At 36.0% G+C, this 26,358-nt stretch overlaps 1 protein-coding gene across 1 annotated transcript in view; it reads right to left on the bottom strand.

Moving 5' to 3' along the window:
- LOC123548728 (C-Maf-inducing protein-like) overlaps nt 1–26,358 on the bottom strand; it is a 123,044-nt gene that overhangs the window by 20,035 nt on the left and 76,651 nt on the right. The window contains exons 12-15 of the mRNA XM_053546850.1: nt 22,215–22,241; nt 12,689–12,774; nt 11,611–11,729; nt 10,814–10,954 (exon numbers count right to left, since the gene is read on the bottom strand). Of these exons, the coding sequence (XP_053402825.1) occupies nt 10,814–10,954; nt 11,611–11,729; nt 12,689–12,774; nt 22,215–22,241 (373 nt within the window). The remainder of the gene's footprint in view (nt 1–10,813; nt 10,955–11,610; nt 11,730–12,688; nt 12,775–22,214; nt 22,242–26,358) is intronic.

Consider the following 26,358-nt stretch of genomic DNA (forward strand, 5'->3'; position numbering starts at 1 on the left):
TTAAAATTGTGTCAAGGGGGAATTGAGAATGGTGCACAAAAAGTTGGTCTATGTAATAGATAGAAAAAAAAAAAACAAAGCCCCCATAACTCTAAAATTTTTTTTTTCTAAAAAACCTAACATGCCCCATGCACAACAAAGTTGTTACTGATCACTTTGTGAAATTTTCTTTTAAAATGTGTAAAGGGGGATGAGGAAGATGGTGCGCAAAAGATTGTGTCTATGTATATATATAGTAAAAAAAAAAAAAGCCCCCAAAATCGCAAATTTTTTTTTCTAAAAGAACCTAACATCCCCCATGCACAACACTGTTTTTTACTGATCACTTGGTGAAGTTCTTTAAAATTGTGTAAAGGGGGAAAGGAAAGGGTGCGCAAAAGATTGTGTTTTTTTTATAAGTATGAAACAAAAAAAAAAAGCCCCAAACTCTGCAATTTTTTTTCTAAAAAAACCCCTAACATCCCCCAGCACAATACGTTGGTCTGATCACTTGTGTAAGTTTCATTAAATTGTGTCAAGGGGATGAGAAGAAGGGGGCCAAAAGATTGTGTCTATGTATTATATAGTAACAAAAAAAAAAAGTCCCATAACTCTGAAAATTTTTTTTTCCTAAAAGAACCTAACGCCCAGCCCAACTACTTTTGGGTCTGATCACTTTGTAAATTTTTCATTAAATTCTGTCAAGGGGATAAGGACAGTGGCGCAAAAATTTGCGCTAGGGGAAAAGCCCAAAAACCCTGAAACCAGTATACCCCCACCCCCCTTACAACTTTGTTGTCGGGAGGTACAATTAGTTTTGTTTTGTACATTCAAAACTCTAAGTTAATCATGCCTTTTCCCCTGGTTAAAAAGGGAAACTGACTTTTGAACCTTTGCCAAAAATATGAAAAAAACACCCTTAAGCTGTCATAAAGGGTGATTTTTAGAGGTCTGAAGGAAGTAATGGAAAAGGTTCCAGTAAAAAGTAATATAAAATCCTCTAATTGTGTGGGAATAGACTTTTGTGGTTTGGACAAAAACGACTTTTTGTGGGGTTATGAATTCAGGGACTTCATTTTTTAAGATAAATTAAATGTATTTTTTTTAGTTCCTAGGGTTTTATTCGGGACGATGCAAAAGAAAAAAATCAAAAAATTTAGCCCTTTGTGAATATTTTATTTTTTCCAGAACCAGGTTAGGGATCAAACCCCCATTAAAATGAAAAAAGATGCAAATTCTAACTTGAAACAAGAGGCCCCTGATGGTCTAATCGCTCAACTGCCCCCTACGTGCCCTAGTTTTGAACAAGTATGCCCGTTTTTTCTATTATTTGACATAGCGACCTAGTTTTTGAGCTCATTACCCAGTTTTTAATTTGACCTAGATTTCTAAAGAAAAAATTTCTGACTGTTTTTTATGAAGACCCAAATTAAAAAAATAGGCCAGAAGATTTTCCCTATTTTTCCCCTAATACCTACTTTTTAAAACATGGACCCCTTTTGAACTTAGCAGAAAATCATCAAGGAACATTCTCACCAATTTCAGAAGATCCATGAAAAAATGGCCTCTAAAGGTAAAAGGTTTTTTCTATTTTTTTGCCCTAAGCCCTATTTTTGACCGCACTGCCCCATTTTCAAACTTTACCTAGTATCATCAAGGGAACATTCAGCCCAAATTTTTTCATAAGACCCATTGAAAAATTGGCCTCTAAGAGGTAAAAAGGGTTTTACTTTTTTTTAGATCTGCTGCCCTATTTTTTTAACGCATTCCCCAGTTTCGAATTTGACCTAGTTTCATCAAGATAAACATTCGACCAATTTTTAAAATTCCCCATGAAAAATAGGGCCTCTAAAGGTACAATTTTTTTTTATTTTTTTGCCCTACTACCTTTTTTTGTGGACATGACCCATTTCAAACTTGCCTAGATATCAATTTGAACATTCTGCCCAATTTTCTAAAAGACCATTCAAAAGATGGCCTCTGAGAGGTCCAAATTTTTCTATTTTTTAGACCACTGACCTATTTTTGACCGCAGTTGACCCTTTTTCAAAACTGACCTGATTCTCAATAGGAATTAAACCCAAACTTCATCAGACCCAGAAAAATAGGGCCTTTTTAAGGGGGTCAAAAGGGTTTTTCTATTTTTTTGCCTACTGACCTAGTTTTTTAGGGGCCTGACCCAGTCTCGAACTTGCCAGTTTATCAAATAACATTCTGACAAATTTTTTCAGAAGACCTTTTGAAAAGTAGGGCCCTTAGAGAGGTACAATTTTTTTTCTATTTTTAACCTACTGCCCATTTTGGAACCCCGTGCCCCTTTAAAACTTGACCTAGTTCATCAAGATGAACATTCAACCAACTTCATACAGACCCCCATGAAAAATAGGGCCTCTAGAAGGTCAAAAGGTTTATTTATATTTGACCTATGCCCTAGATTTTGGTGGCACGTGACCCATTTCAACTTGACCTGATATCTCAAGGTAACTTTCTGACTATTTCGAAGACCATTGAAAATTGGCCCTAGAGAGGTCAAAGGTTTTTCTTTTTTTTCGCCCTAGGGGACCAGTTTTTGCCGCAGATACCCATTTTTCGAACTTGACCTAGAATCATCAAGATGAACTTCTGACCATTTTCATAAAGATCCCTGAAAATTGACCTTAGAGAGTCACAAGCAAAAGTTTACGCACGACCACAGAGACGAACGACGAGGCGCGATCACAAAACCTCACATTTCCCCTTTTTACATTGAGCAAAAATTTGGGACTTAAAAAAACCAAACTTTAAACCAAACAAAAGGGATGAGGGGAGCAGTGAATCAAAATCTTTCTAATTTATTATAGTTTAAGCCCCTACTTTTTTCGACAAAGTAGTGGGAAAGGAAAAATTTTTCAATGATGTGTAGTGTCCAAGTTTTTGACTGCATAAAAATGAAAAAATTTTTCACTTCCATATTTTTATCGTTTTTTTTACCCTGTTTTTCCATTACCTATGCATTTGAAAATTTTTTATGAATTTTATGTTGTAAATGTGGAATATGGATACCACTAAAGAAAACAATTATATACTTTTTAGTCTTTTTTTTATTTTCATAAAAAAATAAAAAAACGGGGGTGCTTTAATAACTGCAAATACTACGTGATTTTTATGTACCTTATTATATAAGTATCCACTATATGACGAATACTCAATTCGGGTAATTTTCAAAAAAGACTTTGACAATATAAAATATCTGAAAATTGGAAAAAAAATCCAACGGGATGAATTTTCGTTTTCTCAGGGGTACTTTTAAAAAAGGAATAATATAGGCACATTGAAAGTTATGTAAAAAACCCCTGCGTAGACCAAAAGGGTTTTCAAGTACGCTATGGTAGTTTGCGTCTCGCACAGCACTTGTAATTGAGTAAGCAAGACCAAACACCCCAAGGTTTCCGAACGATCCAAGCTGACATCTTTGTAGGTCGTACAGTTCTTGGACGAAAAAAGCCCAGCTTTTTTGGGGCCTCCTTTCTTTGCGAAAAAAAACAACAAAAAACATACTCTTTTTTGCATATTCAAAGCGACCATTTATGACAATGTTACCAAAAACTCCCCTTTGGGCCCAAAAACGAATTCTTTTCAACATTTAAAAAATATACAATAAATTTAGGGACTAAAGGATTTCAAATATGAAAGGTTTTACTTTTTGCTGGGTTTTTAATTTTGTGAAAGACTGAGCTTTAAAAACCCAAAACTTTTTTCCCTCATAAATTTTTTCCCATTTCACAGTCCCCTATTTTTGGTTTTCCGTCCTTAACATGAGACTTTTAAACGGGGTGTGACATGGCAAACTAAGGTTCTAGCAACTTTCCATTTTTCCCCAAGTACTATTTTTCCCTTTTGGCATATGGCAGAATCACCTAAAATCCCCAAGCTAGCTGCTTACTTCCTAAAAAGGGGGGGGCCTCTTGTCCAAGGGTTAAAAGCACTGACTTTGAATCCTTCCCCAAATTCAAGGTCATGGTTTTTAAAAGGTACCCATGTGATGAAATAATGCTGGGGGGTCTTCGTTGAAAATCACCATATGACCTAAAATTTTGCCCAGGGGACAAAAATCCAACAAAAACAAAAAAAAAAAAAAACCCACAAAAGGGAATTTTACCCCGGGCGGGCTTAGAAAAAATATTAAAAAAGGGAAATTCTTTGGGTAAGCAATCTTGGAGTCACTTGGAACTTCCCCCAAACCCCACTTGGAAACCCTACTCCATTATACCCCACTCTGGACCTTAACCAAAATAGCTATTGGGAATTTTAAAATGACTTTCCACAGACAATCTTACCACTTAAAAACCCTTTAAAAACAAACCCACAGAGCAATCTAAAAAACCTTGCCCCTTCACCCAACTGACCACCTTTCAAATTTGGGGGGGAACTCACTTTTCTTATCACCGTCATCACAACCTAACCACTTGTAAAATTAGCAACAATATCACCTAGCAATTTAGCAATTTTTAAAACTATTACTCTTCAACAAAAACCCACTAACCAAAAAAAATTTTATAATTTGCAACTCCAATTTAACACCTTGGCCACTAAGCAATCTAAAACCCTTATCTCACTCAAAATTTAGCTACTAGCCAAATTTGAAATTTAGCAAATCACAATTTTACCCACTAAACCACCAAAAAACTATTAGAAACCTTTAAAACCAAGTATTAAATCTTAACAACTTACCACTCAGAACTCCCACAACTGCACAAAAAAAAAGTCTAGTTTCTCTAGATGGTTAACAAGTGGATCCTTAGAGGTCGGACAGTGGACCCAATCATTTTATGAAGATGGGATAAAAAATTCCGAGATGGGGACAAGAGTAAAAACCGAATTTTGGAAAATAAAGGGCCCCATAAACTAATAGCCAACCAATTTTGGGTATTTAAATCAAATTTGGGGCCGGGTCTTAGGGTCAAAACATTTTTTTTTAAGTTTGGTGAAAATCGGTGAAAAGTTTATTTAAGATGGGGACAAGCTTTGTGACAGACAGACACACAAAAACAACACAACACACACAGACTGAAAAATCATTATGTCTCCCACACCACTGTGTGGTGGAGACATAATTCCCACACCTTAGCCACAGCCCTCAACAACCTTAACAACTAAGTAAATAAGCAACCTTTACTACTTAGCCACTCATCAACCTTAACCACTTAAGACATTAATCAATCTTAAATACTTAATCAAAGGCCTGAAGGGCCTGAGAGCGCAAATGATTGAGTCCGGGTATAAGCCCCTCCCATTTCATTTTGTTTTTATTTTTTTCCCCCCCAACAAAACGAGATTTTTTTTACAAAAAATAAATTAACATCAAGTCGATGCCTAAAAAAATTTGATTAAATTTAACATGTATTTAAACCCAATAATTTCTCTAAAATTAAAGAGTGGTTGAGCCAAAAAATGTTTGAAAGACAAATTTAAAATTTGACAGCTACACAAAATTACGCCCATGACTAAAAAATTTTTTTTCAAATAAACATTTTTTGCCTCCCATTGCCAAAAGAGGCAATTATGGGGCGGAAAAATTCGCACGTGTTTAAAATTTGAATATGAAATTTTTATTTTTTAAAAAATTTTTTAAGCGCGGTTGCCACATAAAATTTGTAATAGGGACAAAAAACTGTTCAGATATTTTACAGATAATGGGCCGGGCGAAAACCCCGGGTCATAATTAGTATTTTTCATCATAAAAAAGGGGTTTAAATTTAAATATACTTACTTTTGCGTTTAAGATCAGTAGTAAATGTTACTGAGGTCAATTTTTTAGTAATCATATTAATAAATGCAGTTTTTTTTTATTAAAACCATTATTTATTCATTTCAGACCCGTTTTAACCCCCTTTAAAAACAATCTGTAAACCCGAAGTCCATGCATTTTAATTTTTTCCTTTTGAATCTCGCGGGAAATATTAAAGTACGCACATATATTATTCGGGGGCATTAAAATGAAGCTGCATAATTTAATTTCATGATGTGGGGAAACTCTTTGTTAAAAACATTCCCAAACTTTCAGAGGCACCGACCCAAAGAAATACTAGATATGTTCTGGGGAATATATTTTTTTCTTTCGCTGTTTACGCAACTTGTAAAACCTGGGGATTCATAAAATGCACAGCGCAATAAATTTGTTATTTGCGCAAGATTTAAAAAATTTTTTTTGAAACGGACAGGGTAACAATGAATATTTGGGTAAAAATAAAAATCAGCTTTTTATTTGAATTTTTGAAACATATTTGGATTTTGTGACAAAAGGGATAAAATCGTCACCATAATCATTCCCCCAAAAGATTACCAAATCCTGCAGTATCGTTATGCGTTTTATGCTTTAAAGATTCCCCCGGGAAAAAAATACGGGGTTTATTAGTATTCACATTTACAAGTCAAAATTTGACAGATTCATCGTGTATTTTGGGCATACAAAAAGGATTGACAGACTAATTCATTCGATCAAAAGAGCTCTTTGAAATTTGGGCAATCTAATGGGAAATACAAAACCTCGCTGTGTTTGAGGCCATTTAAAAAATGAGAAATCGGGGGATAGCAAGGACTCTCAAACCTTGAAAGCGTTTAGCCGACTCAAAAACCTGAAACCTTAACTACTTCACCACTCGCAACCTTAAATATTTTTTCAAATCATTACCCATTAGCAAAAACTTTATTTTTACCCACTCGCAGCCCTTAACCCCTTTTGGCCCACACAACTTTAACTACGTAGTACTCATAAAATTCAACTATTTAGCCACTCATAAATTTTAAACTAATTTCACTTTTTCAACCTTAATACTTAACACTATTAACTATTACCCTTCAGCAAAACCTTAAAAATAAGCTCTCAGCAACCTTAATTCTAAGCCCAAAGACAAAATAAAAACTTAACTTTGCCCCTCAGTAACCTTAATACTTAGCCATTCACAACTTAACTATACACTGAACTTCAATGGCTCGAACTCGGATCTTTCGAACACCCGGATCCTCGAAAATCTTCGCCCGGGGCCCCCAATTTTTTCCTTCTTTTTTCTATAAAGTTTACCTCGGACGCTCGAACTTCAAAAATTCGAACTCTCGAACTCATTTGGGGTCCCTTCAGTCAATTACAGTGATAATTACACCTTTCACAACACCCAATTTTTCCCCGGGAAAGGGTTGTGTTTACAAAGTTTTTCACACCTTGCCTGACATTCGCCAAGCTTTCCCCTTTAACGGCGCGTGCGTAATTTTCACACGCTTATAAGTAATTAGCTTGTAAACGACAAACAAATTTGACAAAATGATTTAATCACTGCAATGCTTTTTAAAGGGGTTTGATTTTAAAACAATAAATTATTTAAATAAATTTTACAATGTCTTTCTTATTTTTTTCGCTAAAAAGGGGGATTCGATTTAACGTTTAAGCTTTAGTACGGTTGAACAACTTAGTAAAGGGCCCCGGAAACGGGGGGGTGCTAATCGGTATGGGAAAACAAGGAACAAAAAGAAAAAAAAATCAAAAAGCTTTAGAAACAAAAATATAAGCCTCATCAAAAGTCAAAAAACTCCATGTTTAAACTATTCAAACTCTCTCCCAAAATTAAGTTCAACAAACGTTCGGCGGTTTTATCCTCCTTCAAGGATTTATTCAAAAAAATAAACTTATACGTACATGACTCACTGATATTATGAATAAAATGACTAGCTCATTAGTTGTGTAGATTTCATGTGTTATTTTACCTATGTCCCCCCCATGTGACGTCCTATACGTTTTCAAAAAAAACTGTTTACATACCTGTCCGGAATTTAAATTTTTTTCGTTTTTAAAGTGTTTTTTGAAAATATTTCACTGGACTATGATTCAAAAAGGTTTGCTTTCATGTCTTCTTATTTATGGTCTTCACCCAAATTTCTGATGAATATATTGTGTTTTACTATGTTTTTTTCGATCTTTCATGTTTTTAAAATAAATAATAAAAACATTTTCCTTTGTTTTTTTCAAATATCGTATCAAAACTTAGGGACAAAATGCAATATATTCGATGTAATTTTTTTAACACATATGCCCTTTTAAAAACCCAAATTCAAAATGGGGCCCCATTGGATGGGTCGACAACGGGAAAAAACCGAATTATTTCAACGGGCCCCCAAGTTCGAGCCATCGAAGTTCCACTGTTAACCACTTAGCAACCTTAACTTCTTACCCCCTTGGCAATCTTAACTAATAGCCACTTTAAAAACCCTTTCTATTACCCTTAGCAACCTTTTAAATTCTTAGCCATCCCAAACCCTTTAAATATTACCCCTCACAACCTTAATACTTAGCCATCCGCAATACTTAGCTTTTCGGCAACCTTAACTACTTAGCTATTCAGCAACCTTAACTACTTTGCCATTCAGCAACCTTAGCTACTTAGCCATTCGGTAACATTAACTTCTTAGCCGCTCAGCAACTTTAACCATTTAGCCACTAAGAAACTGTAACTCTTAACCATTCAGAAAACCCTTAACATTTAAAACATGGCAACCTTAACTACAAACTATTCAACAACTTGGGGGCAATTTCATGCCAAAAATGGGAACTCCGCAACAACTAGAAACTTCACAACAACAGTGGTGTGGAAAAACAATGTTTAAATTTTCATAATTGCAAATAAAAAGGGGCCCTTTTTACAAAGAAAAGGGCAAATTTTTGTAATTTTTTCAATTTTTTTCTGTAGACAATTTTTCTTAAAAATGATAAAAATACCCAAATTTCGGAATTTTGTTTCTTGTTAAGGGGAAAAAATCTAATCATATTTTGCTTAATGAAAAAAATATAGTAATGTCTGAGATACATAAATGGTCTCAACAAGGATTTTCAATCAATACTACTTTAATAACAATTTCCTTTGATCTTATGAACCTTCAAACACATCAAAATTTTTGCTCTCTACATGACTGGAATTAACCTAATCATATCTGGAAATAGCTTCTTGCTAATGAAATGAAAAACAGGATTGATGGGCTATGCTTTAAAAAGTTATGACTGATGAAAGAAAATGGAACTGTCAATGATGACTTTGTTTGTTTTGTCAGGTGTTTTGTCGCATGTTTTTTAGATTGAGTCTAGTCATCCAAAGGGAAAAACGCTGGCTTTTAAAACTAAAAAGGGTCTTGACAAACTGCAGTAATCTAAGCTTCTTTTTAAGGGGCCTCAAAAAATCTTTTGGAATTATAGGCCCCAAAAATGGTAAAAAAAGATTTTTTAAAGACCGTTTTGATATACATTTAAGGAAAAATGGAGACACTTTAGGGCCATGCCTAATTTAAAATAAGAAAAAAAGGCCCCCCTTTTTAAGAGCAAAGACCCCCGTAAAGTTACCACAATGGTTCATGACCAACTTTCTATATTAACCCCTTTGCAGCCACTTAATTGGGCTGATGGCCCTAAATGAAAAAACTGAGACAGTACGTTACAAACTAAAATAAACCCAAATTTGGTTAGATCCAAAAATCATCATCAGATCAATTTAAAGGGAGTTGTATTTTCAGCTCTACCTACAAGGGGCTGTCCTATTAAAAGAAAATTAAGAGGAACTCATACTACAAAGTTTTTATGAAAAATTTATTGAAGTTCATCAGAAGAAATTGTTTAAGGTTTTTCCATTATTGCTTTAGGGCCCATAAAGGGGGCAAGCCAAACTTCGGGGGAATTCTTACCAGTATTCAATTAGAATAAGTTTTCAAAAAATTTCAGGACAAGAAAACCCCCCCGTACTAATAGCCCCCTGAACCTAAAGGGTTTAATGAGATTTAAAAAAGGGATAACAATTCAATTAGCTTATCACAACAGAATGTGTCATTATCATACAACCTGACCCATGTTGTTTTTATAATTAAGAAAATCTGCTCAACAAACATTTGCAAACTACAACTATCACTAAAAAGAGTGTCTGTAAGACAGCGTGCTCAAAATTTTTTCAGTGCTTGACTTGAATTTGACTTTGCCATAAAAAAATTCCAAGTAAAAAAGGGGCAAATTTTAAATTTCAAATCAAAACTTTAAGAGTAATAGATATTTGACTTTTTAAAAAAAAAATTTAACAAAAAATTAAAAGTTAAAAAAGGGCAAATTCTGTCAACGGGAGATTATGGGGATTGTTTCTCCTGGTGTGGGCTTTTATAGTAAAAACTATTTTAATTTCAAGCAAAAAGCTTTGATAGTAACAGAGATAACTGACTTTATCAAAAACTTAAACCCAACCGATGGCGACGCCGCCCGGGCGGGCAAAGCTTACTTTTCTTCAAAAGTCGAGGTAAAAATTTATACCCCCCCAAAACAAGTTTGAACAGGGGCGTAAAGTGTTGTTATCATGACCCTTTTCCTTTAAGTGGACCTTGAAACTGCACCCTTGACCCGGGGGTTTAGGGGCCCGCATGTTTTCTTCAGAGGTTACAACAATGTTGTTGTAATAAAAATTTTCTTCCCTTTGTTTGAAGTACGGACAAACAAATTTTTGACTGGTCTTTTACTTCTGTTCCCTTTCCTTTAACTTAATACCGGGTTTGCACCCCATTTCTTTTGGGTAAGAAAAACAAAAAGTTTCTAATTTTACGAAAACAATTTTTGGGGTTTAAAAAAAAAGATGGACAAAAAAATCCCAGCCACTTTTTCTTGACCTTTTTTACCTTGACCAGGTTTTTGCACCAAAGTTTGATTGAGGTCAACACCCTTTAAATTTTAAAACCACACTGAAGTTCCCAAAAATTTAACTGGATTTTAAAAAGCAAAATCTTCGTAAACCTTAGGGTATCTAAAACATTTATGCAAAAATGTAAATATGAATATATTTACCAATTCCCTGAGTGCGATTTGTCTCTCACAGAGATCGGCGTACATACGTTTTCCCGACATTGTACTCTGTAGTGTTGTTACCATCTGCATCTTGAGGTCATTATTCTCAACAACATCACATTCTAACATCGCACAAAGTACCTAAAACAAACATAGTAAATAGGTCATTATTCTCAACAACATCACATTCTAACATCGCACTAAGTACCAAAAAAAAACAAACATAGAAACAATCATATTCCCCAAAACACACATTTTAACACAATAAGTACCCAAAAAAAACAAACATGTTAAAAAGATATTATTCTCAACAAATTTCTGCTTCTGCAAACTACAATAAACTGGTAACCCGTAGTTTTGTAATCTTGTTCTCTTCCTATTGTGCCCTCCAGGCCAGCTCGTTAAGCCCCTCCAGGCAAGCTCCAGGCCAGCTTATTAAGCCCCTCCGGACAAGCTCCAAGCCAGCTCATATTCTTACATTATTAGTGTCTGTAGACAGACAATTATACCTATAGCACTTAGTGCACTTTTCCACTTCAGTATATTTAATGACTAGCTCAACGAAACTGTGAAAATGTGTGAAGAAGGAATTCACATTAATATGGACAATTTTCCAAGTGACTGCATCAAGGTTTTGCCTATCAGATACTGGTGCTTTGGCTATATAACCATTTGGAGACCAATCTAAGAGTGCAGCCTTGTCAATGGTCAATTTCAAGACTCTGCCCAGGAACAACAAATCCAATTCTAGAGTTTTCCCTCAAATTTATAAAGTAGAATCTAGATTCTAAACTCACCTCCATTGCAGCAATATTTTCTCGTAGGGACAGTAACATAACTGGTCCCAACTTTTTTTTCAAGCCAACAAAAAGTTTTTTTCCCTTTTCAGCAAAAAAAAACATTAGTGCCCCTTTAACTACAAAACAATGTAAATCAATTAAGGTAAATTTTGTTACAATTTAAAAATCTCCCAAACAATCTAGGTAATCTGTTTTCCAAAAATGAAGTCTGATCCACCAACTCAACAATCAATGTACGTCATCTACTGACCAGAATATGACCTTTGACCTACGAACACTAAAATCAATGTCAGTAATCCATTTACCAGAAGCAATATGACCTTTGGCCTTCTATCTCTAAAATCAGAGAAGGTCATCTACTGACCTAGGGCAATAATTAAGCTTCATGTCCAAAGCCTTTTCAAGATACATACCACAGACTGTTCAAAATCACAAGCTTCAACTTACTGTAATACAATTCAAATCCATGCATGTTCAGCACACAAGCCGCTGCTATTCCCTCATTAGTTGGTAATTACTTTATTCCAGTCAGACATCTTGCCATTAATCAATAGAAACTACCGCAAAAGGTATTACAGAATTCTTGTTATTTAAATCTATGGAATATACCCTGTCAATTTTCCATCCCGCTGCATAAATCTTGCAACAAATTAAATTAAGCCACATTTTTTAAAAATTTTTGCCGTTTGCTATGTATTGGTATAGGGGATGTTTTTTTAAACAACCAGGGTTAGGCTTTTTGGGGCAAAATTTAAAATAACAACTCCACAGTGAGTTTTTTTAAGTTTCCCAACACAAAAGGGTCAATGACAACTTTCCATCTTTAAAGGTCCCAATCAACATTTCAACAAGGGCAGGATCTCAGTAAAATAGCCAACCGATACTTTCACATGAAAAAATTCTTCCTCCAATAGGGGTTTAACCTACTGCAGCAAAGGGCCAAGTGACCTTAATCCTTGGGGTTTCGCCCAAGGTGTTTGCCTATAGGTGCAAGTCATCAATCTAAAAACATCCTCTGGGGCCCCATATTCCCCCCTCGTCCACAACCAATGTTACCCCGACAATATATATAAACCCGCCTTCTTTCCCTTCTCGTTACCAAGTATCGTCTGGGGGGACCCACACTTTGTCGTAGCTATATTTCGTACAATCTTTCTGTTTCTGCAGCAAATATAACCAGCATTTAGTAAATCACACCCTAAAGAACAATTTTTGTTCATTTTTCTGGTCTATAATTGTTTCATGTCTTGGGAAAAAAAAACTAGCAATACAATACTTTTTGATTTCAGCGTGTTCCAATTTATGTTGATACTGTATTTGTCATTTAGAGTACTTACAAATTTCTGTAAACCCAAAAAAACAGATTATTCTTTTTCCTTTAGCAGCACTGAGATCACAAGGGGAAATACCAAAAATATATTTTTATCTAGTGACTTTCTACTAAATACCGTATTTTACCTAAGTCTTGGGACAGCATAAAATAATTATTTTTTACACTGTCCCAAGACTTATTCCCCGAAAAATAATTATTTTGAAAAGTGTCCCAAAAATATGGACACAATAATCGTCATCGGGTAACATCCCCCACCCACCCGTGTTGAAAGCGAAAAAAAACAACCATTATCGGTAATTATTCTGTTGATAAACAAAGTAATTGGCCTTGTTTTCATCATCAATTAACACCCCCTCAAAGAGCTAAAAGAAGTTTGTCGGTATCATGACATTAGAAGTGGAGATCAAAGCGGTATAGTTTCCCCGAGATTTTCATGGCATTACGTCATGTTTTCGCGCCATGTTGCACATCACTGTTTGATCGTACCGCCTCAGTTCTTAAGCGCTGAGAAGTAGATCTAGTGTTGTAACAATCAATAAAAAAAGCTTATTTTTAAATTTGTTAAAGCGAATGTGCAATATCCCGTATAAACTGACAGGTAAATGTGTCAAACTATAATAGCAGATATCTTACCTCTGTGACCTATTTGCCCTCAAGGAAATTACAAAATGTTTTGAGAAGAATATCTTATTATAAAGTGTCATGTCAAACAAGAGATCACGGAGTGATCTTGGCGCCCACCAATGTGCCATTTTTGAGTGTTCCAAATTTCAAGACTTACTGACTAGCTCAAGGTCAAATTTCATTTTCGTACACAACACAAATCTATGCATGTGGTCCAAATTTGAAGCCTGTACCTTCAAAAATGTGAAAGTAGGTCACTAGGTCAATGTCAAGGTCAAAGTTTGTTTCGGTACACAAAACTATGCATGTGGTCCTAAATTTGAAGCCTGTAGCTACAGAAATGTGAAAGTAGGTCACTAGGTCAATCTTAAGGTCAAAGTTCATTTTGGTACCCAAAACTATGCAAGTGGTCCAAATTTGAAGGCTGTAGCTTGAGAAATGTAAAACTAGGTCACTAGGTCAAAATCCAGGTCAAATTTTACTTCGGAACACAAAACTATGCAAGTGGTCCAAATTTGAAGCCTATACCTTCAAAAATGTGAAAGTAGGTCACTAGGTCAATGTAAAGGTCAAAGTTTGTTTCGGTACACAAAACTATGCATGTGGTCCAAATTTGAAGGCTGTAGCTTGAGAAATGTAAAAGTAGGTCACTAGGTCAAAATCAAGGTCAAATATTATTTCGGAATACAGAACTATGCATGTGGTCCAAATTTGAAGCCTGTACCTTAAAAATGTGAAAGTAGGTCACTAGGTCAATGTAAAGGTCAAAGGTAATTTCAGTACACAAAACTATGCAAGTGGTCCAAATCTGAAGGCTGTAGCTTGAGAAATGTAAAAGTAGGTCACTAGGTCAAAATTAAGGTCAAATTTTATTTCAGAATACAAAACTATGCATGTGGTCCAAATTTGAAGCCTGTACCTTCAAAAAATGTGAAAGTAGGTCACTAGGTCAATGTCAAGGTCAAAGTTTTTTTTGGTACACAAAACTATGCATGTAGTCCAAATTTGAAGGCTGTAGCTTGAGAAATGTGAAAGTAGGTCACTAGGTCAAAATCAATGTCAAATTTCATTTTGAAACACGAAACTATACATATGGTCCAAATTTGATGCCTGTACCTTCAAAAATGTGAAAGTAGGTCACTAGGTCAAAATAAAGGTCAAAGTTTTTTCCAGTGCACAAAATTATGCATGTGGTCCAAATTTGAAAGCTGTAGCTACAGAAATGTGAAAGTAGGTCACTAGGTCAAAATCAAGGTCAACTCATGTCAAGGTTCATCTTGCCACTCAAAAATATACATGTGGTCCAAGTTTGAATGTTGTAGTTACTGACAAGAATGTTTTAAAAGCTTTTCCCTATATAAGTCTATATGAACCAATTGACCCCCGGGGCGGGGCCATATTTAACCCTAGGAGGATAATTTGAACAAACTTGGTAGAGAACCACTAGATGATGCTACATTACAAGTATCAAAGCCCTAGGCTTTGTGGTTTGGACAAGAAGATTTTCAAAGTTTTTCCCTATATAAGTCTATGTAAACCATATGACCCCCAGGGCGGGGCCATATTTGACCCTAGGGGTATAATTTGATCAATCTTAGTTGAAGACCACTAGATGATGTCACATACAAAATATCAAAGCCCTAGGCCCTGTGGTTTTGGACAAGAGGTTATTCAAAGTTTTTCCCTATATAAGTCTATATAAACCATGTGACCCCCAGGGCGGGGCCATATTTGACCCCAGAGAAATAATTTGAATCATCTTGGTAGAGGACCACTAGATGATGCTTCATACCAAATATCAAAGCCCTAGGCTCTGTGGTTTTGGACAAGAAGGTTTTCAAAGTTTTTCCCTATATAAATCTATATAAATTATAGAAATAAACAAAGGGCCATAACTCACTCATAAATTGTTGAACCAGTCTGATTTTCAGGGGGACACAACTAGGGTACCAATACATCATTCTGACAAAGTTTGGTCAAAATCCCCCAAGTAGTTTCTGAGGAGATGCGATAACGAGAAATTGTTAACGGACGGACGGACGGACGGAATGACGGACGGACGGATCACGGACGCAGAGTGATTTTAATAGCCCACCATCTGATGATGGTGGGCTAAAAATACATGTGATGTACAAAGATTCATCCAAAACTTATTAAAAATACGCAACAACATTGTTTTTGTTTTTTAACTGCATTTTCTATTTACGTTCAAGAGGTCACGTAACAGAAATCTGTTTGCCAAAAATCGTTTTACTTCATATTTTTAAATTGCTGCTGCCTTTTCATTATTTAAGATTTTTCTATTCTGTTTTTTGTACTTTCTGGTCAAAAGTCTGAATTTTATGCCCATAGTTTGTATTATTTATTTACTTTAGAAAGAAATAAGTATTTAGGATCGCGCTGTTTGGGATTTTGCAAGTAATTTTATGAAAGTTCGACCGTTTTTATAGAATTTTGCCAACATTTCTGTTAATACCTTTTTAATATCATTATAGAGTTCAAACTATATTACTTCTCAATCGGTGTTAAAAATCTGAAGCGATAAAACCAAAAAATGAATGCGTGACGCGCGTTTTTTGTATACGTGTCGATGAACAAAAGTAACGGCGTTGTAAGTTAGACATTACGATAGGTCGCACGTGCTCGGGGAATGGAAAATTACTGGCATGGCGTTTTGATATTTGTATGATTCGCGGGTAAATTCCAGTCAGTGGTAAATAAAATAAATAAATAACGGAAAATGGATTTCCTGGCTGCAGCAAAAAAAAAAAAAAAATATATATATATATACAACACTTAACTGGTATGGTAAAAAAAAAACAATTTACTAGTAAAAACACGACACGAAAATGTTTAAAAAAAAAAGTCTTTGTTCTTATAATTATTTGATATTTTGATCGATACAACACCATACAATGTATAATAACAGTATTTGGGTTACATCTTGAATCAGTGCACAACCATAGTCCCAACACTTAGGGACGAAAAATACGCTGAGAAAATACTTATGTCCAAAAACTTAGGGTCAAGAAAAATAATTATTTTTCCAGATTTTAGGGGTGTCCCAAGATTTAGGGTGTCCCAAGACTTAGGTAAAATATGGTAGTCAGGCTGAAGAAGTAAAATTGGTCTAGACATTCTCATTTAATAAAGCAACTGAACTACAGATGTATGACAACAAAGAATAAGGAAAATTTTAATATACCAGGAAATTATTGCTATATTTTCAAAAAAGCTTTGAAACTTAGTTACTAACAAATCAAATGTTATGGAAACAGTGAGAATTTAATTGTTCGTTATAAGAGATTTTTCCTTTTCGGAGTGGAAAGTACCAATGGTAAACTGCATTAATCATAAAGCCTTATATCAATAAAATGTTAAGTACATTTTTCTCATGGTGTATTGGTAAAGATGGTAGGAAAATTTCTATTGCCAATGCAACCTGGGTTTGATTCCCAGCTTAGACAAGTCATTTTTTTAATTAGCATTTTTAAGATACCGTATTTCCCGAATAAACGCCCCCGGGGGCGTTACATTTTCCAAAGAGGGGGTGTTCATTTGAGGTAAAAAAATAAAAAATAAATTTTTTTACAAAACTTAAAAACATCGTTCAAACCAACTGTAAAGTGTTTCTGTGTTGTTTAATTCCCCCCAAAACGTAATTATTTGGCATCCAATTTAATGCAGTGTGTCTTAAAATTATGCATTTAAATGCGGTACCTCATGTATTCCGTGACACGCTCGCGACATTACACATTACGTCATCATACCCAAACAGCTGTGTACTCGATAATATTTTCCTTAGTACATGAGGTAGCAATACAAATGTCAGTGGTTTGACACGTGGTTATGTGCCGGCTTTTAAATTAAAAGTAATAAAACTGCCGAAGAAAAGGTTAACACTTTGCCGCAAATTTGTTTAAAGTCGACAGGAAGCTTGTGCGCGGGTAGTGCAAAAACAAATCAAAATGGATTTACCGTTTCATTTTCTATTTGATGATTGGATACGTACCGTACTTAGTATAAACGTTTTGGATTTACGGTATATGTACTGTTTAAAAGTGTGTTTAATTCTCAATACATTGGATACTTACTGTAAATTACTTATTATGTGGACTTATAAAAATGAGGTAGGTGATTTCTTTTCGTTCTTGTTGACTTTTTTTCCCTCCAAAACGGGTGGGGGCGTTAATTAGAGGGGGGGGGGCCTTAATTCGGGAAAATACGGTAGTAACATCTCATGTTCTTATGTTCTTAATATGTCCACACTTCAAATCAAATGAAGACCATTTTTCCTTTAATTCAAAACAATTTCCTGTTACAAAGTCACTGTTGCCTGGACTTTTAACTAAATGATACAAAACCATAAAAGTCAACTTCAATGACAACAGTTCTAGGAATTCCCAACTTAATGACATGTTTACTCTCTCTTGACTATTACCTTGACTTCTAACTTGATGGCCAAAAAAATATTCAACCAGACCAGGCTCCAAGTTGCAGGCCTGTTTAAGAGTGCAATTATGCTGTTGGAAAATTTCAAATTTTGCTCAGAAACTGCCTATCATAAGCTGGTGTTGTACGACTGGTTTCCAGCTTTATAACTCAACACCCTAATCAGAGAATATGAAAAAGCCTACATCCTTTCAGGTTCCTCTTTTAAAGTAGATTCTAAACAAGGAGCTGCGTTCAATAAACGCTTGATGCCCCCGGTGGCATCCTTGTCGACACAAAGCAACCTAAGTCCAAAATGAGGTCAAGGTCAAGGTCAAACTGAGGTCAGGTGATGTCTGAAGATGAGGAATGGTCACAGATTACATCTGCATTAGTATTAAGTTATTCTAGTAAGGGGTACTGATGCTAGACGAAACGGTCCCATTTGGTTAACCTCGTACGGACGGACGAATGAACAAACGGACGGACAGGACAATCACTATATGCCTCCCGCATCAGCAGATGCCGGGGGCATAAAAAGTCAACATGAAACAACAAAGTCTAAAACTAGATGTGTGTCTATAGGACACTGATATCTGCTCTTCCTATCACTATACATGGTTTCATGATTTTAAGTGAAATACTTTTCAAGACTATGTAAAGGGCCATCACTCTGGTCCCACAGGGTGAAATCTAAAATTAAATGCAGATACATAAATTCAAACGCTGAATAAGTCTCATGACTACAGGTAAAATATTTTTGAAGATGCAACACAAACTTGTATTCCCTCTATGCTTGACTAAATCAAGGGCTATAACTCTGGTCTGACTGTCAGAAATCCCAAACAAAACCCTAGGTGCACAACTTCACATTCTAAATAATATTCCTAATATGTTTCGTGACCCTTTGTCAGATCATTTTCAGATGTGTGCAACACAAACTTTCATACCCTTTTATGTATATTTTATAAGGGCCATAACTATGGTCTGGCTGAGTGAAATCTCAAACAAAACCTCATGTGCCCAACTTGACATGCTGATTAATATTCCTGTGTTTCATAATCCTCTAGGTTAAATACTTTTTTCTGACACATGCAACAAAAACCTTTAGGCCCTTTTATGCATACTTTTTAAGGTCAAGGCCCATAACTCCGGTCTTGCGGTGTGAAATCCCGATGAAAACACCAGGAGCATAACTTCAAATGCTTAATAGCAATCCTCCTAGGTTTAATGCCAATGTCAAATATTTTTTGAGGTTATTTATCATAAGAGGACGAATTTCTTCCAATTTTATGGTTTATTCAATCTATAAAATTGTATCTATTATTCATATGAAATTTGAAAATCAATGAAATAATTTCCTCTGCTGGGTAAAATCACCACAATTCACAGTAGTGTTGAAGAAAGGTTTAATATATCACCTGATACAACATGTCAAATAAATTTTATCTTCCAGTAAAATAGTAAAACAGCTGAATATTGTATCATTAACATCCTTAATTTATCACTCTCTGTCTGACAAATTTTCAATAAATTGCATGGAAACATGTCAGAAATAAAGATAGAACTAGAAAATGCTTTTGTAAAAAAGCGCATGTCTCCCCCAATGCAAAGTCCTATAGGAAAGAAGTCAATAGGGGTCAGGAGCGAAAGTCAAAGAGACACTGATGGTTGGCTGCAATAGGGATCATCTACTTGGCATGTCCAGTCATCCCGCTAAATTTCAACACTCTTGGCATAGTGGTTCTCAAGTCACTGTTAGGCTCCTGTGACCTTGACCTTTGATCAAGTGACCTCAAAATATATAGGGGTCATCTACTCTGCATGTCCAATCATCCTATTAAGTTTCAACATTGTAGGTCAAGTGGTTCTCAAGTTATTTCCAAAAAATGATTTTACATGAACAGGCCACTGTGACCTTGACCTTTAACTGACTGACCCAAATATCAATAGGGGTCATCTACTCTGCATGTTCAATCATCCTATGTTTCAACATTCTGGGTCAAGTGGTTCTCAAATTATTGATCGGAACTGGTTATCAATGTTCAGGCCCCTGTGACCTTGACCTTTAACGGAGTGACCCCAAAAACAATAGGGATCATTTACTCTGCATGAACAATTATCCTAAGAAGTTTTAACATTCTGGGTCGAGAGGTTCTCAAGTTATTGATTGGAAATGGTTTTCCATATTCAGGTCCCTGTGGCCTTGACCTTTAACAGAGTGACCCCAAAATTGTTAGGGGTCATCTATTCTGCATGACCAATCATCCTATGAAGTTTCATCATTCTGGGTCAAGTGGTTCTCAAGTTACTGACCAGAAATGGTTTTCAATGTTCAGGCCCCTGTGACCCTGACCTTTAATGGAGTGACCCCAAAATCGATAGGGGTCATCTACTCTGCATGTACAATCATCCTATGAAGTTTCAACACTCTGGGCCAAGTGGTTCTCTAGTTATTGATCGGAAATAGTTTTCAATGTTCAGGCCCCTGTGACCTTGACCTTTGATGAAGTGACCCCAAAATCAATAGGGGTCATCTACTCTTTATGACCAATCATCCTATGAAGTTTCAACATTCTGGGTCAAGTGGTTCTCTAGTTATTGATCGGAAATGGTTTTCAATGTTCAGGCCCCTGTGACCTTGACCTTTGACGGAATGACCCCAAAATCAATACGGGTCATCTACTCTTTATGACCAATCATCCTATGAAGTTTCAACATTCTGGGTCAAGTGGTTCTCTAGTTATTGATCGAAAATGGTTTTCAATGTTCAGGCCCCTGTGACCTTGACCTTTGACGGAGCGACCCCAAAATCAATAGGGGTCATCTACTCTTTATGATCAATCATCCTATGAAGTTTCAACATTCTGGGTCAAGTGGTTCTCTAGTTATTGATCGGAAATGGTTTTCAATGTTCAGGCCCCTGTGACCTTGACCTTTGACAGAGTGACCCCAAAATCAATAGGGGTCATCTACTCTTCATGACCAATCAACGTATGAAGTTTCAACATTCTGGGTCAAGTGGTTCTCTAGTTATTGATTGGAAATGGTTTTCAATGTTCAGGCCCCTGTGACCTTGACCTTTGACAGAGTGACCCCAAAAACAATAGGGGTCGTCTACTCCAGCAGCACTACAACCCTATAAAGTTTGAAGGTTCTAGGTCAAATGGTTCTCCAGTTATTGCTCGGAAATGAAGTGTGACGTACGGACGGAAGGACGGATGGACGGACGGCAGACGGACGGACGGACAGGGCAAAAACAATATGTCTCCTGGGGGAGACATAATTAATTCTCTTCTAAACAAAAGAAAAACAGCATCATTTTTTTTCTGCCTGCCAGTCGCAAACTATACTGAAATTTTGTTTTTGAAATATCTGCGGGAAAAAATATTTCATAATTATTTAGAAACATAATTTTAAATTACTGAAATTTGCTAACAGGGCAAGCAACCTGTTTTACATTTTTTTCATTTGCTAGTTGTAAGCAATTCAGCATTTTTGTTTTGTTGGGACACACCCACACAAGTTATGCCACTTTTTGGCGACCTTTCCCACACCCAAACAAATTATGCCACTTTTTGGTGACCTTTCCCACACCAACACAATTCATGCCACTTTTTGGCAACCTTTCCCACACCTACACAATCTATGCCACTTTTTGGCAACCTTTCCCACACCCACACAATTTATGCCACTTTTAATTTGAAGACCTTTCCTGCACCACACAATCTATGCCACTTTTTGGCAACCTTTCCTGCATTAGACCTGGACCTCTGACCTTCCACCCTGGTTCATACACTCTGCATATCGTTTCATCACCACCTACGTACATCCAAAGTTTGAAGAAAATACCGTGATTGGTTAACAAGTTATGCTACAGACACTAAATTTGGCAGACTTGACCTTTGAGCTCAGTTTGTGACCTTGACCTTTGACCTACAGAACCAGACAAAGTGCCCTGCATGTTGTCCACCATCTACCTATATGCCAAGTTTAAAGTAATTATCTCAATGATTATGAAGTTATGCTTAGGACACGAATTATGAAGGACGGACAGAGGGCCAGATGGACAGACGCATATGCCATCACATAATACACCCATTTTTATTCCAAAACAGACATATAAAAACCCACCAGCTGACCTTTGCCTTGAAGGTATAAACAAGCATGTTATGAAATGCTATTAGAAGTATCTTTGATGATAAGTACTTACGATGTGAACAGGTCATCTGCAAGGGCACTGAAAAGAAAACAGAATCACTTTACATATTACAGAAAGTTAAAGGCACTAACACACTAACTTTTAGGCAAAAAAATTATTTCTCTCTAAAATCCATACCAGAGGGCCATGATGGCCCTATATCGCTCACCTGTTATCATTGCACTTGAGGACAAGAAGGTCCTCAGAAAAAATATCTAAGTCCAAAGGACAGGAACAACAAAGGAAAGAAATTTAACCAAAAAGACAAGAGATCACAGAGTGATCTTGGCGCCCACCAATGTGCCATTTTTGAGTGTTCCAAATTTCAAGACTTACTGACTACCTCAAGGTCAAATTTCATTTCTGTACACAACACTGTGCATGTGGTCCAAATTCGAAAGCTGTAGCTTGAGAAATGTGAAAGTAGGTCACTAGGTCAATGTCAAGGTCAAAGTTTGTTTCGGTACACAATCCTATGCATGTGGTCTAAATTTGAAGCCTGTAGCTACAGAAATGTAAAAGTAGGTCACTAGGTCAATCTTAAGGTCAAAGTTCATTTTGGTACACAAAACCATGCAAGTGGTCCAAATTTGAAGGCTGTAGCTTGAGAAATGTAAAAGTAGGTCACTAGGTCAAAATCAAGGTCAAATTCTATTTTGGAATACAAAACTATGCATGTGGTCCAAATTTGAAGCCTGTACCTTAAAAATGTGAAAGTAGGTCACTAGGTCAATGTAAAGGCCAAAGTTCATTTTGGTATACAAAACTATGCATGTGGTCCAAATTTGAAGGCTATAGCTTGAGAAATGTAAAGTAGGTCACTAGGTCAAAATCAAGGTCAAATTTTATTCGGAATACAAAACTATGCATGTGGTCCAAATTTGAAGCCTGTACCTAAAAATGTGAAAGTAGGTCACTAGGTCAATGTAAAGGTCAAAGTTCATTTCGGTACACAAAACTATGCAAGTGGTCCAAATTTGAAGGCTGTAGCTTGAGAAATGTAAAAGTAGGTCGCTAGGTCAAAATCATGGTCAAATTTTATTTCGGAATACAAAACTATGCATGTGGTCCAAATTTGAAGCCTGTACCTTAAAAATGTGAAAGTAGGTCACTAGGTCAATGTGAAGGTCAAGGTTTTTTCGGTACACAAAACTATGCATGTGGTCCAAATTTGAAGGCCGTAGCTTGAGAAATGTGAAAGTAGGTCACTAGGTCAAATCAATGTCAAATTTCATTTTGAAAACACGGAACTATGCATATGGTCCAAATTTGAAGCCTGTACCTTCAAAAATGTGAAAGTAGGTCACTAGGTCAAAATCAAGGTCAAAGTTTTTTCCAGTGCACAAAACTATGCATGTGGTCCAAATTTGAAGGCTGTAGCTTGAGAAATGTGAAAGTAGGTCACTAGGTCAAAATCAAGGTCAACTCATGTCAAGGCTCATCTTGCCACTCAAAAATGTACATGTGGTCCAAATTTGAAGGCTGTAGCTACAGAAATGTGAAAGTAGGTCACTAGGTCAAAATCAAGGTCAACTCATGTCAATGGTCATCTTGCCACTCAAAAATATACATGTGGTCCAAATTTGAATGTTGTAGTTATTGACAAGAACATTTTAAAAGCTTTGCCCTATATAAGTCTATATGAATCATGTGACCCCTGGGGCGGGGCCATTTTTGACCCTAGGGTGATAATTTGAACAAACTTGGTAGAGAACCACTAGATGATGCTAAATTACAAGTATCAAAGCCTTAGGCTTTGTGGTTGGACAAGAAGATTTTCAAAGTTTTTCCTTATATAAGTCTATGTAAATCATATGACCCCCGGGCGGGCCATATTTGACCCTAGGGTATAATATGAATAATCTTAGTTGAAGACCACTAGATGATGTCACATACAAAATATCAAAGCCCTAGGCCTGTGGTTTTGGACAAGGGTTATTCAAAGTTTTTCCCTATATAAGTCATTTATAAACTATGTGACCCCCAGGGCGGGGCCATATTTGACCCCAGAGAAATAATTTGTATCATCTTGGTAGAGAACCACTAGATGATGCTTCAAACCAAATATCAAAGCCCTAGGCTCTGTGGTTTTGGATAAGAAGGTTTTCAAAGTTTTTCCCTATATAAATCTATGTAAAATATAGAAATAAACAAAGGGCCATAACTCACTCATAAATTGTTGAACCAGTCTGATTTTCAGGGGGACACAACTAGGGTATCAATACATCATTCTGACAAAGTTTGGTCAAAATCCCCCCAGTAGTTTCTGAGGAGATGCGATAACGAGAAATTGTTAATGGATGGACGGACGGACGGACCACGGACGCAGAGTGATTTTAATAGCCCACCATCTGATGATGGTGGGCTAAAAAACAAAATTCTTACAAGGTACAGATATGTCAAAATACACCTAAAAATTGAAGACCTTTCCTGCACCACACAATCTATGTTGTACCACAGAAAAGTGGTCTCGGTTCCCTAAGGCCAATAATAAAAAAAGTTTCTAAAAATAGGCTATTTATAGTAACATAAAAGGGAAGTAATTCAAAAGAAAATTATTGTTAGTTAACAAAAGAAGGATCTGCCAAATAAATCTGTTGACATAAATGAAATTTAAGATCAGTATCTTCATTAGTTACCGTGATATACCCATTTTAATTTGAAATAAAGGGAGGTAATTTGACATAAAATCAGTCCATAGTTATCTACCCTGATTGGCTCGGTCCAACTAATGACAATAATGAAATTTCAAATAAGTCCTGTAAGTACTTACTGATATAAATCCATTTTGACTACAATCAGGGGAGGTAATCAGATATAAAATCACTCTGGAAACTACGATTGGATCTGATTTGTCATGGAATCCAAGATTTATTGTTGTTGAAGATATTTTGGAAGTTTGTATCAAATAAAACCATAAATGAAGTCTCTATATGGCTGCAAAAGCCAAAATAGCCAATTTTGGACATTTAAGGGGCCATAAATCTGGAACCCATGATGGAATCTGGCCAGTTTAAGAAAGGAACCAAGATCTTGTGGTGATACAAGTTGTGTGCAAGTTTGGTTAAAATCAAATCATAAATGAAGTTGCTATTGTGCAGACAAGGTCAAAATAGCTAATTTTGGCCCTTTCAGGGGCCATAACTCTATACCCATAAGGGGATCTAGCCGGTTCAACAAAGGAACTGAGATCTTATGGCAACACAAGTTTTGTGCAAGTTTGATTAAATTCAAATCATAAATGAAGCTGCTATTGTGCAGACAAGGGCAAAATAGCTAATTCTGGTCCTTTCAGGGGCCATAACTCTGGAACCCATAAAGGAATCTGGCCAGTTCAAGAAAGGAACCAAGATCTTATGGTGATACAAGTTGTGTGCCAGTTTGGTAAAAATCAAATCATAAATAAAGCTGCTATTGTGCAGACAAGGTCAAAATAGCTGATTTTGGCCCTTTCAGGGGCCATAACTCTGGAACCCATAATGGGATCTGGCCAGTTCAAGAAAGGAACAGAGATCTTATGGTGATACAAGTTGTGTGCAAGTTTGGTTAAAATAAAATCATAAATGAAACCACTATCGTGCAGACAAGAAATTGTTGATGGGCGGACGGACGCACGACAGACGACAGACGAAGTGTGATCACAAAAGCTCACCTTGTCACTATGTGACAGGTGAGCTAATAAAGCAGTACCCTGAAAGAGACTAGTGGTACAAACTGGCTGACATAAGATTTTTGCAAGATATTCTTATAAATACCCCAAAAAATATTGTGCAGAAGGAAGTAAACCATTGCAATGCTTTTGAAATAATGCAGAAAATTTACAATCTTCTTGCTTTTTTACCAACTTTTTTTTTTAACTAACATTTATTTTCACCCACTTCATCATTTTACATTGTCATATATACATTCTATGCCAAACTTGGTGGAAATAAACATGGTGAAATTTTTTCACCCAAACTGTGGGTGTGTACCTTTAGTCAATAATATGAATACAAAAGTACAGTAACAGTTGGTATAAATCTTTGTAAAATTTCTGAGCCCTTCCCATAAACTCAGTAGTGTGTGTTGAGTGATTTGATTGGTCACTGATAACCACAGTCAGTCAATTCATGTCTGTCTAAAATAGTTAAGATGCCAGTAAGTTCCTGTGACAGCG

Source organism: Mercenaria mercenaria, chromosome 6 (genome assembly GCF_021730395.1).
Source record: "Mercenaria mercenaria strain notata chromosome 6, MADL_Memer_1, whole genome shotgun sequence".
In the NCBI taxonomy this organism is placed as follows: domain Eukaryota; kingdom Metazoa; phylum Mollusca; class Bivalvia; order Venerida; family Veneridae; genus Mercenaria; species Mercenaria mercenaria.